At 37.9% G+C, this 17,131-nt stretch overlaps 1 protein-coding gene across 12 annotated transcripts in view; it reads right to left on the bottom strand.

The window, feature by feature from the left end:
* The window catches only part of KCNMA1 (potassium calcium-activated channel subfamily M alpha 1), a 439,539-nt gene that overhangs the window by 52,347 nt on the left and 370,061 nt on the right, over nucleotides 1–17,131 (bottom strand). For 7 of the 12 annotated variants that reach the window (XM_082286462.1, XM_082286463.1, XM_082286461.1 and 4 more), the window contains 2 exons: nucleotides 16,061–16,354; nucleotides 11,708–11,801 (listed from right to left, as the gene is read on the bottom strand). In XM_082286462.1, coding sequence (XP_082142588.1) covers nucleotides 11,708–11,801; nucleotides 16,061–16,354 — 388 coding nt within the window. The remainder of the gene's footprint in view (nucleotides 1–11,707; nucleotides 11,802–16,060; nucleotides 16,355–17,131) is intronic. The other 5 variants (XM_082286467.1, XM_082286468.1, XM_082286458.1 and 2 more) reach the window with 1 other exon arrangement.

The following is a 17,131-nucleotide window of genomic DNA, read 5'->3' as shown; positions in this document are numbered from 1 at the left end:
ATATCTCGATACAGAATTGAGACATTTCAAAGAAGAAAGTATTTGCAATGTAAGAATATGCTAAGTACTCTGAAACAGATATCCAAATTTTAAAACAGTTTGCCTTTTGAAGCCTGTTAAAGAAATGCCCATATTGCCTGAACTCTTAAAACAGGAAAGTTTCCTGCTTTTAAACCACTTGAACCAGCACGCTGTGGTGAGACCCTCTCTTCTGCATGATCTGCTGAAGCAGACTGTGAACATAGTGTGTGATACAGGTTAATTTACCCTGAATATGGTATGCTAAGCTACCATGAAAGCAACAGTTGCATTCCTATGAACAGTATAATCTCGAATTCAGTCAGGGTGAACAATTAGTATAATTTCACAGCCACTGATTACAGAGCCATTGAAATCAGTGGAAAATTCTCACGCATTTCACTCAAACAGGGTCAACTTCAAAGAAAGCTGCTCCAAAAAAGTTGAGAAACTATCAATACAATGTTCCCTTTAAACCAGAATCTACTGATGCTTTAAGACAATCAAGGCCCTACATAGCAAAGACATAAGTCAGACTCATCTGGAAAAAAGAAACACTATGTTTTCAAAGTTTTTATATTCTCTCCAGAGATACAGTTCAGTGATTTCACTATAACCCACTGGCAGCAGAGAAGCCCTGGTGGACTACCTGGAGTCTCTGACCCTACCCCAAGCTGACTAATGACAGGCCTTGCATAAGTGGATCCTTCCTCTTTTGTAGGAAGCAGAGATGAAAAAGCTGCATCAAAGGGGTTTGTCAGGGGGGCTTGGTTGATGTATTGTTGGGGTTTTTTTATTTCTAGAAAAATATTGAGACTCTGCATTCTCTTCCTCCATCCATCACAAGATGAAGCCATGGTAGTTTTGTCTGAGAGCTGACTGCGATGCTGCTTATTGGGCATTCCCCATCTGCTCAGAGTTGCAGGTGGTACAGTAAGATCTGCAGCCATGAACACATTTCCATTTGAAGGTTGTACTAATGTTCAGACAATATTTAGTGGTGCTCTATACCAGCTATTTTTTCTAATGGAATGTGTTAGCTATGTGTTTCAAAATAAGAAACTTTGCCAAAAGATTAGGAATTTTCAGGAGTTTCCACTGAGAAATGTTTTTCTTTCTGTTGTTTCAGGGTTAGGGTTTTTTCCCTAATACTTTCACAAAACATTTCTTCATGAGTTTTTCTAGAGGAGCACTGAAACAAAAGCAAAGCTCACTGGTCAAATCACCTTCTCTTCCTTTCAGAAATCAAGCACATATAAGAAGGAATTTTCTTTCCCCCTTATCCTTCATCAGAGGAACTATAATAAATCACTTCTTAAAAAATGCCACATTCTAGTTTTGTAATCAGTGTTTCCTTTCTGCTCTGAGATTTAAAATTAAATAGATCATCTGAAGTTTTAACACAAATGAATATTTAACAATACTCTAATCCCAGTCACAAAAATTATTCACAAAAATGATACAAATTGAAAGGAATGTTATAACAAAGCAGGTGGTAATGGATATCTGACATCCAACTATGGTCAGCTGCCTTGAGGTTTGAGGCAATTTTTAGAATATGAGTGCTTAAAGCCTAGCATAGTTCTTTTGGGCTTTGCATTCTAACAGGGAACATTCAAAGTAGCTTGTGCCAAAGGTTTATTAGAATATTTTAGGCTTAAATGTAAGTAGGCTGAGGGAAGAACAAAGAATGTGATTCATCAGCTATAACTCCCTGTTGAAGTTTTAGGTCACAAATTGTGATTTAAAAAAAAACAAAAAAACCCTTTAGGTTTTTGGGGTTTTTAAATCAATGCATGCATTTATTTGCAGTATCATAAACTGTTTGGACTCTCTGCTTTACTGCTTGGAGTACAGCAAGTGGGAACCTTAAAGCTAGCAAATAGGATGGGACACACAACATGAAAGCATGCTAAGAAATATTATTGTGCTACTTTTACTCTAGGATAATGGGTTATTGCCTGAGAAGGACTTTGTGATATGACTAGCCACATTCTGTTTCACAATACATATAAGTGTGTTTATTAAATTTAAGTCTTCTAGGCTAAGATACTATTTAAATCTCTCTTTAATCAATGTTCTTTCATTGTTCTCAGTAAAGTGATCCCTGAAGATGTCTCTGGATCTTGGAAACTCTGCTACAGGTCCACCTTTGTCCTCAGATGTTACTGAATGTATCAGAAGATACACTGACTTATATATTTAAAAACAGAATTTATCAGAACAGTGATAAAATAGTATTACTACTTTGGATATACACACCCTCATTAATTTGATGATCCAAACCTGTTTTGCAAATACTAAAAATTAATTAAGACAGACACACAGAGAGGCCAAAGCTGTCAAATCTGCCTAAGGCATTTGGACACCCTCTTCCCATTAAAATTTATATTCCACAAAGCATTACAGTCATTGCCCTTACAGCCAAACCATGGACTGAATGTTTCTAGAGCCTCTCTGCCTCCTCATCCTTGAAGATGGCCTTGTCAAGCTGTGCTTGAGTCACACTGGCAGGTTACTGTAGAAATGCTTATATTCATGCTGCAGCTATTATATTCTCCAGGGCTACAAAGTCATCTGATTTAAGACTTCAAATTGTAGGAAGAAAAGAACTTTCTGTCAATTAAATCCTTAGTATTTGTTTTAATTGAGATACTGTTTTTCATGACTTGCAATGACCAAAGCATTTGGTCATTCTGGCCAGGAAAAGACATGTATAGCCTGTATGGGAGGAAAGGAACCCAAGTTAAATTTCCCTCATCCATAACTCCAGCTTAAAAATAGCTTCTCTGGTTCTTATGGCAGATATTACATACGCATGACTTAAAATGAAGAGCAAAATACCATCTTTTCAAGGTTTTGAAGAGCATATAATGCCACTTATGTGCAATTAAACTTGAAAACGACACTAAATGCCATGATACAGCTGCAAACCCAAAAAGCCTGCCTGGAAGAAAACAGCCTAAAGCAAAACCATAAATCCCACTTACAGCAAACCTACTGCAAGGAAGTCAACATTACATTTTAAAGAGCACTACTTCCCTAGCACACATTTATAACTACCACAAAATCTGAGGGTTTGAGTCTGAAACTTTTGGGTACTGACTGGGAATGGACAGAACTGAAAAGACCATTCAGGACTAAATGGCTGCCTCACTAAATGACTATTGTTAAATACACCCTTGTATTATGTCACCCTTGTCTTAGCCCTCTTGCTGTTATTCATATGCAATTGAGTACTAGAGCAACATACCCTCCCTGATCTGCAGTGGAACTAGTCCATGTGCTGAGCATTGGGAACAAGAATACTGTGTGACCAGCAGGGAGGACCCTGGGTTTGCATGAAAATAAACTGCAATCTCTTAGTCTTTACACATTAGTAAGACAATGTCTTGGCTACTTTTTATTCTGCCCTCCAATAAAACTCTTATTGTCAACAGCAAAACACACCTGAGAGAAACACAACTCCTCTTTAACCTGTGTTTGTTAAGAGTTTGCAATTGTGCTGTTCTCAGGTAGATATATCTGGATTTTGTGCACAAAAAACTGTTTAGCAGTCTCCTCCACAAGATTCAGGGTCGTTAAAGTCACTTTGCCTGTGGTTCAGGAATTTTGAGCTTTCCTACCTGACTTATATGTTTGTGGGTATATCTTAGCAAGTGTGTGCACACAGATATTTAATTTTAGGAGGAAGGAGTGCATTTGCTGAAGGTAAGAGAGAAATTGAAGACACGCTAAAGAATGTCTCATGCCTTCGAAATTTCTCCTACAACTACCCTAACAAATTGTGGCAATTAACATGCTGTTAGTGTTAGATGTATGCAGCCAGTGCAGGTGCTAATAATTGAAAAAGCATTTAGAGCTTTTACACCCTGGCTGAATATTTCATGATGTGCTGCATGTTTCACTATTTACTCAGTGGGCCTCTGTCACTTCAATCTTCTCTGACTGCTTTGACTGGTGCTATAAAGCTCAACTAAGATAGAGTGACGGCTTGTCACAGGAAAACTCCACTGACTCCAGCAGCTCGCTGGGACTAGCTATGAAGGTTGTCACGACATTCTGATGGAATTCAGCAAATGTTTTGTGACTAATACACCCAACATTTGTCGGCTACCATTAGCCATTCCCTGTGACCCTGCAGTCTGTGTGGATGGCATTAAGTTGTAATGAGAATTTGTTGCCTATGTGTGTTACACTAATGACACTCTCTCACTGATCTTTCCTTCCACAGGTTAATCAGAAATGAAATTTGTAAGGATTCAGTGCCCAAATGCACCAGGCTTTAGAGAAGAAAACCCAGTGTGACAAGAGAAAGAAAACCTGCATTTTACTGCTAAATGTTTTCATTGTTATATTCAGAAGCTATCCTAATATTACTACATTCTCATACTGTCCTTTTCCCTAAATCTAGGAAGAAGACTATATCTAATACAGAGGTTGGTACCCAGTGTCTTGTACAGTTTATGGGCTGAATTACAGTGTTAGTTCTCCTTTCTTCCCTCTTGCTCTGCCCAGATATTGCTGGTTTTATTATTCTCAGAAGCCTTACTGAAGATCTCACATTAATTTATCAAAACTACTAAGAACACTGATATAAGGCTGTTTACTGTAAGAATCTTGCTTTTAAAAGTATCTTGATACCTCAGGACATGATCAGAATGTGCTTCTGAAGTACAAAGCCTCTCACATAAAAAAAGTAATGAAATAGTTAACTTCTAGACTTTTGCACATGCAATTTAATGAGGGGGATACAAGACACACAGTCCATGTGTCTTTTGTTTTTAATATTTCCCATTTCGATCTACTGAAGCTGCAGAACTAGCAATCTTTGAGAGGTAGGAGAGTGTACCTGAAAAAATAATTTCTCATTTATAAAAAATAAACCCACAGTTAAGTGGCATCATAAAATAGAAGAGTGTTTCTGTCACTTAAAAGAAGTGTGTGACCTTATGATAAAAGCTATCACTTTTTCAAGTCAATGTTTATAAGAATACAATTCTTTCTTTAAACCCAGTTTATAGCTAAAGAGCTTTTTATTTCCACTGCCTTGATCTGAGTCGATCCCTGAACTTCATAAAAATAATACTTTTTTTTTCTGCTGGAAAATTCTCCTTTCCTTTCCGGACACTGCTCTCTTATCCCAAAAAGACTTGTGCAAGATTTCAAGTAACCTCAAAAAACCCCTGATACTGCTTTATTCCTATGGTTTATAACACAACTACTGTGTTGGGTTTTGGTAGCCAGGGGACTACCAGGGTGGCTTCTGTGAGAAGCTGCCAGAAGCTTCCTCCATATCCAGTGGATCCAGTGTCACTTGGCTCCGGACAGATGTGCTGCTGGCCAAGGCTGGGCCAATTAGAAATGATGGTAGCACCTCTGTGATAATATATTTAGGCAGAAGGAAATAAAAGTTATTGTGCAGATGTAATTGCAGCCAGAGAAGAGTGGGGTGAGAACATGTGAGAGGAACAGCTCTGCAGACACCAGGTCAGTGGAGAAGGAGGGGCAGGAGATGCTCCAGGCACCCAAGCTGAGGTTTCCCTGCAGCCCATGGTGAGTATCATGGTGAAGCAGGATGTCCTCCTGCAGCCCTCGAAAGTCCACGGAGATGCAGAGATCCCTCTGAAGCCTGCGGAAGAGACCCACGCTGGAAAAGGCGGGTGCCTGAGAGGAGGCAGGGACCCCATAGGAGGCCCATGCTGGAGGAGGCTCCTGACAGGGACCTGCAGGCCCATGGAGAGAGGAGCCAATGCTGAAGAAGGTTTCCTGGTAGGACCTGTGACCCTATAGAGGACTCATGCTGGAGCAGCCTGTCCTTGAAGGACTGCACTCAGTGGAAGAGTGACTCAGATTGTAGCAGTTTGCAGAGAACTGCTGCCTGTGGAATGGAATCATGTTGGAGAAGTTATGGGGAACCCTCCCATGGGAGGGACCACACGCTGGAGCCAGGGAAGGACTCCTCTCCCTGAGCAGCAGGAGAAACGACGTGTGATCACTGACCATAAACCCCATTCCTCATCTCCCTGCACCTCTGGGGTGAGGAGGTAGACCTGGGAAGGAGGAAGAAGTAGGGGGAAGGTGTTTTAAGGTCTGTTTTTACTTGTCATTGTCCTGCTCTGACTTTGTTAGCAATAAATTCAATTAGTACCTCTAATGCAAGTCTGTTTTGTGAGGGATCGCAGTCATTATCTCAACCCATGAACCTTGTGTTATATTTTCTCTCCCCCCTGTCCAGCTGTGGAGGGGAGTGAGACAGCAGCTTTCATGGGTGTCTGGCATCAGCCAGCATCAACCCACTACAGTCTTTTCAAAACCTGGGTACCATTCTTCAAATCAGAAAGCTAGTTGTTCAACAAAGAAATGGAAAAGAGGGAGATAAATCAAACAGGAAACCAAAGTTACCAGTCCCTGGTCTATCAGGAGTCAGATACGCTAACAGATACTACTCCCTATCATTTAAATAATTTAATTCTATATTACTGTTAAAAACTGGTGTAAGGTAACATAGTGATCACTGAATTACTTGTTGTTCATGTTGGTTGTAGTGAACTTGTAAAACAGAATCAAGAAGTGAATTTTGCTGTTATATATCTACTGGGTTGCAGCTTGGTTATCATTGCATATTACCACTGCATAAAGTCAGGATACAAATTTGAGAGTCCAAGATGGAAATTTTCAAGGCTGAGGGACGTAAATATATACCATTATTATGGTTAATCAATGGGCTTTCACTTTTCCAAACCTTACCTTCATATCTGGTTTAAGGGAGTCATGGAAAATGATCAGAGTCAACTTATTTTACCAGTTTTGGCTTGAGAAACGCTTCCGTAGATCTGCCATCACTTTTTTTTTTGGTTTCTGTGAGAAAGCTCACAGTTTCAGTTCATGGAAGGGCAGCACTACAATGGCAGAGGCAATACAAATTCATGCTGAGTGGCACTAGCAGAAATGTGTATGCACATTTAAGTATATGTGGCTTAGTGGGTGGATGAGCAGAGAAATGTGCACAGCCATTGTTCATATACTTAAAATATTATATACAACTTCAGGAAAAAAGACAGGAGGTTTCCTCCTCAACTTCAGATAAATAATCTCATTAGGCTTCTGGAAATGTATGCCAAAGAGCTCACTTTTTTTTCTGTGTCATTTAGCTGGGTCTTGACAGTTTCTGAGCAAGTTTTATTGTTTGGTTGGGAATTATTTTAGATCCTCGATCAAAAAAAATCCTCAGGCTTACGAAATTCTCCTTGGCAACACACTGAAAATCCAGTGTCCTCTGATGCCTCTGATTTTTATGTGATCAGGGACACTAATGATAATGACCCTTTGCTGAGTATGCTACTTGTCTAGAGGCCTATGTCAACTACACCACTACATCCAGAGTGGACAGGGACAAACTATTTGTTTGCTCTTCAGGCCCCTTGGGCCCTGTCATATGCTATTTGTTCTTGCATTAAGAGGTAGTTTGACTCAGCTGGGCTGACATTTCCTTCAAGTCAGTGTATTCCACTCATGCAGTAGCAGCTACCAAAGCATTAAGTACAGACTTGAGGCTCAGCAACAATCATTTAAGTGGCTTTTTTGATTCATATCCAGGGCTTTTCACATTTTTACTGGTCATTCTGAATCCAAAATGACATATTTTTTTAAAACTAGCTTTGCTGTTTGATATTCAGGCGATATAGCCTCCTCATAGTTAACATGACTGCTCATCAATAACACGCACCAGAACCTGCAACTGAGATGATGAACAGGGACTGATATTGCTGCATGATACCAGAGGCATTGATTGGTTCTACCTTTCTTCTCCACCTCATGAAGGACACCCAACATGTGATTACTCTCTCAGTTACAGCTTTCCTTCCTTTTCCTATTTAAATTTTACTTTTTACTGTAATAGGATGTCCCCCGTGTTCACATCTTAACAGGAGGAGTGTCCATTTCTTCCTGTTGGAGTTTAAGTTATTTTTAAAAAGTATCCATATTCTTGTGGGTTTCATGGGACAGACTTTTGCTGATGTAAAACAGGTAAAAACAGTCATGACAATGCTGAGTATTTTTCTGGTTAATTTGCATTTGTGGGTATTGTTGGAATTTGAAGGATTTGTTTCTGATTGATTAGACTCTTCTAGTACTGCATCAGTGTGATTCTGCTCATGTCATTTGATGTGATGCAGCACTCAGTTAGAACAGTGATTTCCCAAATGTGAGTCTAGACCATCTGTGATGTACACAGAGCATTTGTATGTCAATTGTGTATTTATATCAGTTAGTAATTTATTGTAATTTAGAGCCATCAAAAAGATGCCATTAAAAAGATGTCTCCAATCTATCTATCTGGATCATATTTGGTAATGCAGACTTCTACTTATGTGTTAGTAAATCTCAAAGATTCTCACTCTCTGACCAGGTCAGACCACTTGTCATGAGGTCCCACAGAATCCCAATGACACCATTTCCATCCTGTGGTACCATCTCCATCCTCTGTTCTAATCTAGCAATAGCAGAAATCATAAAGTTCTGTCTCATAGCATAATACCCGCTTCCCTGATGCCTCTGCCACTGTGGGAATCTAAAACCTATGCATCATTTCCAACATTATCTTAACTGTAGGGGTGCTCAGAACATGATTCAAAAGTCACAATTCAGATTTCAATTTATAAATCAATTTTTCACATATTTTTTGTTTTCATGCTCCAGACTGCTTGTCTTCCAGGCTCCTTCTAGAGCCTCTGGATCTAAAACCACAGCTGAGAAAAAGTTTGCAAAATAGCCAACCATTTCTGGGTGGGTGGGACAGGGGAAAAACTCACTTGAAAAAGGAACTTTTAAACTAAATGTAGGAAAAAACTTCCAAAGATAAATATCAGCTACAGACATGACGGTGCTTTAGCTGATTTACCTCTTGGGTACTTCTAGCTGACATACACTAAGGATTTCCGGACAGGCAAGCAAGTACCTGTCACTTTCTGTAATTTACAAGGATACAAAATAGCAGGTAATACAGTCCACCTTTGTTTTTCAGAGAGGAGAAAAGAGTTTGACCATTACAAATAAAGCTTAACATAGCTCTCTTCTGATTCAATCCCCTTTGTCTTTTTTAGCACCTTGAACCAAAGTTAAGTCAGTGTAGATAAAGAGTAAAATGAAGAGACAGTTGGGTCTGGAGAGAAGCTGAGGGTGCAAACACTGGGCTGGAGAATAAATTTAGCAGCAACAGAGAAGAGGAAGAAAACAATGTCTGGATTTGGAAGCCTGGCAAGTTCTCCACTCACTGCTCAACCTGTGTTTAGCAATTCTGATGTGCTACTAAGCAGACAGCTCAGGCTCAGGACGACTACTCTCCCTCAGTCCCTCTTCAGCAGGCAATGAAAGCAGGCTGTACTTTGAAAATCTTCCCCCATCATGCAAACTGACACAGGCATGCTTTTCAAAAACCCACAGCCAATCTGTTGATCATTACTTATTTACAAAGGCCTTCGGGCAGAAAGTCCTGTAAAAACCATACTTGATACGGTATACACTAGCTTTTTCTGCTTGTGGAAAAAAGTACCCCTAAGGCTACCTCAAACCATCACTTTCTATTGCACATAAAATGTACCGTGTAACACTAAAGTATTTAATATATATGGTATAATATATCTACAGGAAAGGCATTTGTGTAGAAGTATGTTACCCTGTATTTGGTAATTTGATGTTTTGCTGAAGGCTATGACTTGAAAAAGCCTGCACCTAGTACAGAGGACCTGTCATCTCAGTACCCAAGAGCCAATAGAATAAAGAAGTACCCTTAAGCAGCAAAACTTTGACACAGCTTTGAAGCATATGAAAACAGTATAACTCCCTAGAATTATTATTACTCAAGATCAAAGAAATGAGGCATACTTTACATAGCAAACAGGGACAGTGTGTTCAGCTCCAAACGTTTCAGCTCTTTCTCTCTCTCTCCTTCTCTTTCTTTTTACTTCTACTTCCCTAAAATTAGAATCTGAGAGAAGGTGAAGGGGGGGAATCTCCACATGTTTAAATTTTAAGCAGTTAAAACAATTAGCACCAGATAAGAGGATTGTCCAGAGGTAAGTAAATTGAAAACGATGTTAGCATGACAACTGGCACTATAAAAATGAGAAGTTTGCCAGTATGCTCATTTTATTCTTCCTCATAAACTGTAAACAAGCATGTAAATCAGTGTCATATGGGCAAGGCTGAGCTAACAGGAAGGCAGAGAACTTTTAATGATACATTTAACAGAAATAGATGGTCAATAGGAAAAAAAAAAAAAGCCACAGCTGGGTGCATTTTCCCTCTGTGAATCAATCTCACTTTTGGTTCTGTAGTCTAAACAGAGATGAAGATGATTTGTAGAAGTTACATCCCTGAATATGCCCTATATTGCAGAAACAATAAACAAATATGGATGCTTCTATAACTGGCCAAAGAAAATTCCAGTCTAGTGACTAAAATACAAAGAGAAATATCACCTAGCTGTATCCAGAATCGTTAAAGGAACAAAATCATTGTCAAAATAAAATAAAATTCATAAGTGATTTTTTATATGGAAAGAACTGTATATTTGTGTCAATTTTTTTCACTTAACCTCTGTGAGCAGTCACAGTACATAAATCTCAAATTGCATGAATGTGTCTGTTTATATACGTAAATAAGTTTACATATTTCTGTATATATACACACAGTGTACACACACACGCAGTGGAAAGTCTCTGCTATGGTATTTATGGATACAACTATGGACTGGGGTTCTAGCCTGGCTACACAGGATATGCAAAACCAGAGCAGGAACAGCTTCCTCGAAAACTCTAAGTCTACTACAGGATCCCATTCTAACTGACTTCAGAAGGTAAAAGGTGAAGCACAGTGAGAGAGAATGCAAATGACATTTTAACAGATTACAATTTCTTGTTGCAGTTCTAGTTTTAACAAATCTCTTAGAGGTAATTTGCCCTATGATAGGAAACTACACAGTTATACAAAGGAGTTATATTGTAAAATAATGTACACAGAGCAACAGGGGAAAAATATCACTAACAAGATGCTGTTTTCATCACCCACTTTTAGAGTATATACTACCCTCTTAAAAATCCCTGTATTTCATAATTAATGTGCTTTTAGCTTGACTAAAACTGTGTTAGTTTTGAACTTTGCTTTGGCAAGTACATATATTATTAGACTTTTTCATCAGTCTAAATCAATTCACAGAAATTTGATTTCAATCGACAGGATAAAAGGAAGGTAATATTCAGGTTCATTTTTGATTGTGATGATACATCTCACATATGGCCTTAAGTACAGAAAACAGTACTCAGAGGGAATCCAACAAAAAGAGAATTGCCTGAGGCAAACTAACCACATGAGTTCCCCTGATTGGTTAGTGCTATCATTAGTGCCACTGCTGTTTAAGAACTACACATGGACAGGACAGGGTGACAGCTAAGACTTTAAAGCCTATGTATTTTTCAAACAGCTTTTCAAACTGTTTTTCATGACAGAATTTTTTTTCAGCTCTATCATTAACTGCTGACAAGCTGACAGAATAAATACTTCAGCCTTTCAGAAACCATCTAACAATCTTCCTTTTTCACCCCCTCCCCTTATTTTTGATGTGGGGGGAGGAGAGGAGGAAGGAAGAAAGAAAGGAGATGAAGATATGAGTTTCTTACAGTCTTACCTCATCAGTTTGGGTGAGGAGTTGGGTGAATTTCGCATGCCTCCATTTCGCTGCTTTTTTTTGGGTGATAGTGTCGACGGCTGCTCATCTTCAACTGGAAATATAAGGAACTCATGAGATTAAGTACTGCTCTGAGTGCAATACGAAATACAAGTGAAGTAGCAAAGAACACACACTCTATGTCCATTCACGCACTGATACGTCATTGCTAACATAGGCCCAACAGTAATAAAAATCAAATACATGTTAGTTGAAGAGATTGGTTTGAAGGAGAAGCAGAGAAGAATACCAGGGTTTTGAACATAGGCGTTCAAATTGGTTTCATACTTCAAAAACAAAGCCGGGGGGACCACATTCGGGTTATTCTTAGTTATTATCAGTTAATCTGTGCTACAGAAAAATAGAATTAGTGCTCTGCTATATTCCCAGACAGATAAAGTACTATTTGCAATATCAACTTAACAGCTGCCAGCCTGCTTTTGCTAATGAACTAGACACCAGTTGGTTCTCGCTCCTCACATGCCAAACAACAGAGTCTTCATGAAGAGATGTAAAATATTCAATGCCTTGATGTTCAATGATTCAGTTAGTCGGGAATGTGAATGCAGCCTGCCATTGTGCACAGATCTCCAGCACAAGTCAGACCTCATCGCTCTACCCTCCTCACAAAACGGAGTTTTAACAGGAGTGAACAGAATGAGGTTGAATGGAACTGGGGAGACAATACCTGTATAACAGAGGATGCATGTGTTATGCAATCTTTTAATGAGGATGAGGTGCATTTTCTATGACAGATCAATTTCCAGATACAAAATCACTTACAGTTTTGCCAGTCATAGACTACTCTTGGATAACTTATGTCACAATATGTATTGCTTAAACAAGTGCAGCTTCCTAAGAACTCATCTATAAGAATTAACCACTATCTTTACTATTTTAAGATTGTAACTGCACTTGATAATCTGTGTGTAACCTTTGAATGTGCTATCAAAGGGAATAAAAATGCCTGCTTTCTCAGGTTCATAGTAATGCTAATTTATTCTGATATAAAGAAGAAAAAATAAACTTTTTTCCCATCCTCCTGTTAAATGAAAAATTAACTAGAAGATAGTATAACTGATGCCTAGGAAGCTTTTACTTTAAAGCTAAAAGGAAAGACATTAGTAGTAGAAGTAGCTGCTATATTTAAAGAGCTTAGTACACATTAGCAGTGCACAAGCAGAGGTTGAGAAAAAAATACTACTTGCAACAAGATACACAGGAAAAACAACAAAATGGGGATATATGTCACCTGCCCCAGACTTATATGTGAAGAAATGAAGCAACAGCCTTTTCCTATAACCCTCTTCCAACACTATTTTATTACTGCATTCCAGCCTGCCATGTATGTCTGTTTGCCCAAGCCTGCTATGGAACTTTTGCCTTGGTCAAGACCAAAGGGCTGGACCCTGAAAAGACAGATTCCGCTCTCTTTTTAAATGACCTGGCATCACCTAGCACAAGGGAGTCACAACTAAAGAAAGCAGTGCAAACAAAAAAAGACAAAAAAAGCAACCAAACAAAGCTAATCCCAAAATAAATGCGCCAAAGAGCGGTGTAAAAAGTAATACTTAGATCAGAACAATGCCTGTCTAATAATGATTTATTCACTAAGTTCTTTTCTTCTCTTCTTGGGCAGCATCCCTAAGGACAAAGGAATTTTCTTCTCATTTGACTTTTCTTTTTTTTTCCAGATCAAAGTCCTATAGTGTAAATGCTTATTGATGGTTAGTCAAGTGCCATTCTTTGTTTGCCTGAGAGATAAATAAGCCCACAGAAGATTCTCAAAAATACACAAATTGACGTTTTCTTTCTGTGACAGTTTGCACATATTAAACCAGATCACTTCAGTATTTAGCTATGCGTACCATGAAGTGAACATGCACAGAATTATTTTGTTGGTAATATCTTTGCATTTCTGATTGCAAAAAAGTGCAAGTCTTTGTGCTTTTCAGAACACCCTCTGCAAATCCTTCTCTTGGAAATGGCCCGGTCTTGTTTTAAACTTCTCTAATAAAAAGTTATTTGCATGCTATTCCACACAGACAAGAGGTTTCAAGATATTAGCTGTGCTCTCGTTCTTTATCGGATATAAATATTCAGTTCCACCACTTAAAAGATCGAACAAACAAGAACCATGCAAAAATGTTCCTTCCAGAAAACAACTCTCAAAGAAAACTTTGCTCTCTTGGGAGTAAAAGTTCTAAATTTCACTCAATTTAATCTGTTACCATGGGGTTACAGAATGTTTGTCAAGAGATGCAGTTTAGCACCACAAGTGTATTGTTACACTATTTTAGCAGTTCAAGGAAGATACACGACCATCAGGACCATGGGCAATGGGACCTTACATTAACACAACTGCAGATAATATTATAACCAGAAAAATTTCTCTGAACAAGAGAAAACAATATTAAAAAATAATACTTCTCCAAGTTTTCAGCTATCTAATAAGACTCCTGTCTAATCTTTTCAAATTCCAGAAGTTAATACAATAAGGATGTTTTTGTACTATATGGTCCAACACTTGTGTTCTCCAGTGCTGCCAGGTGATGCTAACTTGCTGCCCAATTAAAAACAAAGTCTTACTAGTAATTATTCAAAACAACAACTTCTAGAAGTACATTTCTAGCAGTCTGCACTTATTATTTATACTGCATCTGCAATAAACTAACTTCCATTTTGGATATGTGCTTGTCATATTCAAACTATGTTTCTGTCACCAGTTGCCTGTAAAGTCCAAGGCTGACGTGGCTCACTACTTAATACCTGTTAGCAAAGCTTTCTGAGGGATCTCAATTTGTTGCTTAAGCAAGAAAGCCATTTATTCTCATTGTAGCAATGAAAGGAGATCTATATTAATCATATGACATGATTGAAATCAAGATTGTATTTTTAATTTAAATCTCTGCACAGAGTTTACGGGGCATCTCCAGTTTAGAAGCACAGCTCCATAGGAATGGAGGAAGGGAATACATGAAGTTGAAATATGTGAATAGTATCTAATGGACACTATTACCTAAGGCTTGGTTCCCAAAAATGTTGCAATGATAACTTACAAGTGGTTTCTTACTAGTAAGTAGGATATAAAACATATCTAATTATTATCCTTCAGATACTCCTATCAGTTTCCTGCCTATTTAAAGAAGTGTACCTAGCAAAATTTTTAGTAAGATTATTAAATACTTTAGTTTCATGGTTTCTGTGTCTGCATTAATTTAAAAGGGAGTCTTAAATTTGCTTGTTCTTATGAAAGACAAACATATTTGAATAATGGGCTGTGATAGATGACAACTCAATCTGGTATCGTATGTTTGCTTTTTTTAATGAGTCCCCATTTTTTATGTCTTTATACTACAGGATTTGTATTAACTACAGTCATATTATGTAATGCAGACTTTCTTTACCAGCTTTCAGGAAAATTGGAAATAAGTTCAAGAATTGGACACAGAATTTTATAGATTTGGAACTCAATTCAGCCTTCGAGCTCTAATAACATTCAAGAGCTTCTTTGCACATCCCTAAGTATAACACTTAATGTACTGCTGTAACAACCCAGAGCTCACAGTTTTGCAGTTCAGGAAGACTCAGTGCTAAAAAAATGTCAGGCGAGTCTAATGAGGCTTCAGACACTCAGTTTTATGCTGGAGTTTAATTTAAAGTTACACTGATGTTTTAACATGTTTGCTTATTCTTGAGTAAAGAGTGTTCATTATTTCAATGACATAACCTCCAGACAATGTTCCATGAATTGGTTTAAGATGTGCTGGTAATTTTAACAGCCTTAATGTGGAGTTGAACATCTGTAACAACATATTACTTGACTTTTATCCTCATTTCATTTTTAAAGCAAAACAAAGGGAATGTCTTTCAAAGCAGTGGATAAATTCATAACTTTTTTCTTTGTTATTTCTAACTATTTTTAAAACAACACTGTCTCCTTGACTGCCTCTCCCAGGTCACTAGCAGAACAGTTTACAGATACTTTTTTAGACACCAAAAAGCGCTGAAATTTGAAATAACATCTATGTTACTGAACATCACACGAACTGGGATACCTAGTGAGTTCATTCTGCCTAGCATGTAAATACTTCAAAGCAATTAAACCCTTTGAAAGGTAAAGCACAAACCACCCAGAAACATTAGTTGACTAGCTATCTTGATTAACTTATTAATCACCACATCTGGAGAAACCCACATTTGTAAGCACTTAAGAGAGCATTAGTAATGTCATAGTCACATTGAAAACAGACTGCAAAACCATGCACAAACCATTCTGTATTGCCTTATGCATCCAGCTACTGGGCTACCTACGGAGATCTTGGTTCAACCCAGGCTTTTGGGAATGGTAGCGGTATTTTACAGGCAGGCTGAGTGCCCTTTGCAATCTACAGTAGGTAGATTTTCCTTGTTCAACAGAACTCAGTAAGTTAAGGTGCAGCAGCGAGGGGTTGTTGGGTAGGAAGAGGCTCCCTTTACGGTTATTAACAAGTGGAACAGGTTCCAGGATTCCTTCAGTGGACTTGGCATCAATCAATGCATTAGTAGTTGCATTCTTGAATTGATATGAACATTTTGGGTAACTTGATCTAGCTGCATTCTTTACTTCTAAATAATAAGAAAAAATTTAAATTAATTTCTTTGTATTAAAAATTATTTCAAACCACAGGCATGAATCAATTTTGATATTACGTGGAAGTACAGATATTAAAGCTTAAGGTATCAGTTCCAACAGCAGAAATAAAGGTTTATACCTGCAGCTCTCTTAGGTTAGGTTTCTTTTTTTTTCTCTAAAAATGACTCTTTATAAAAGGATACTTATAAAAGGATTATTCAACAATATTATCACCTTTAATATAATCCCATCCTGGGGTAAGTATATCTGAGGAAATACTTATTTCCCCCATGTTGATAAAGGCTTTGAGATGTATTGTCTGTGGAAGATGTTTATTTCTTTGAAACTACTGAAAATGACAGGGGAGGTAAAGCACTCTGCTGCTATTAAAATAAATAAGGAATCATAGGATATGTAAGGTCACCACTTCAAAATTGTGCAAGCATACTTATGGAATTAAACTGATGTTTAGGAACCCACATAAAAGTTGTTGAGTATTCAACAGCGCTGCATACTGTAAATTTCAGGAGGTCATAAATGGTGCCTCTGAAAAGAAAGTTAAGAAATTCAATTTCCTAAATATGGATTTAGCTTAAAACTCTTATTCTTAGTCTTCCATTGATAATATATCAAGACTATTTAAACACCACCTCCCCCCCAACTAATACCTCTAACAAATGGTGCCCTCAGTAAAAACCAAAGACAAAATGTTTTTCTGGTAAAAATATGCAGTAAAGATCTTCTCCTAATGCTTGTTTCATTCTGAATGA

The sequence above is a fragment of the Coloeus monedula genome (assembly GCF_965178545.1).
Source record: "Coloeus monedula genome assembly, chromosome: 8".
NCBI lineage: Eukaryota > Metazoa > Chordata > Aves > Passeriformes > Corvidae > Coloeus > Coloeus monedula.
Note: the sequence above shows the minus strand (reverse complement) of the source record. Positions and strands in the feature narration are given on the sequence as shown.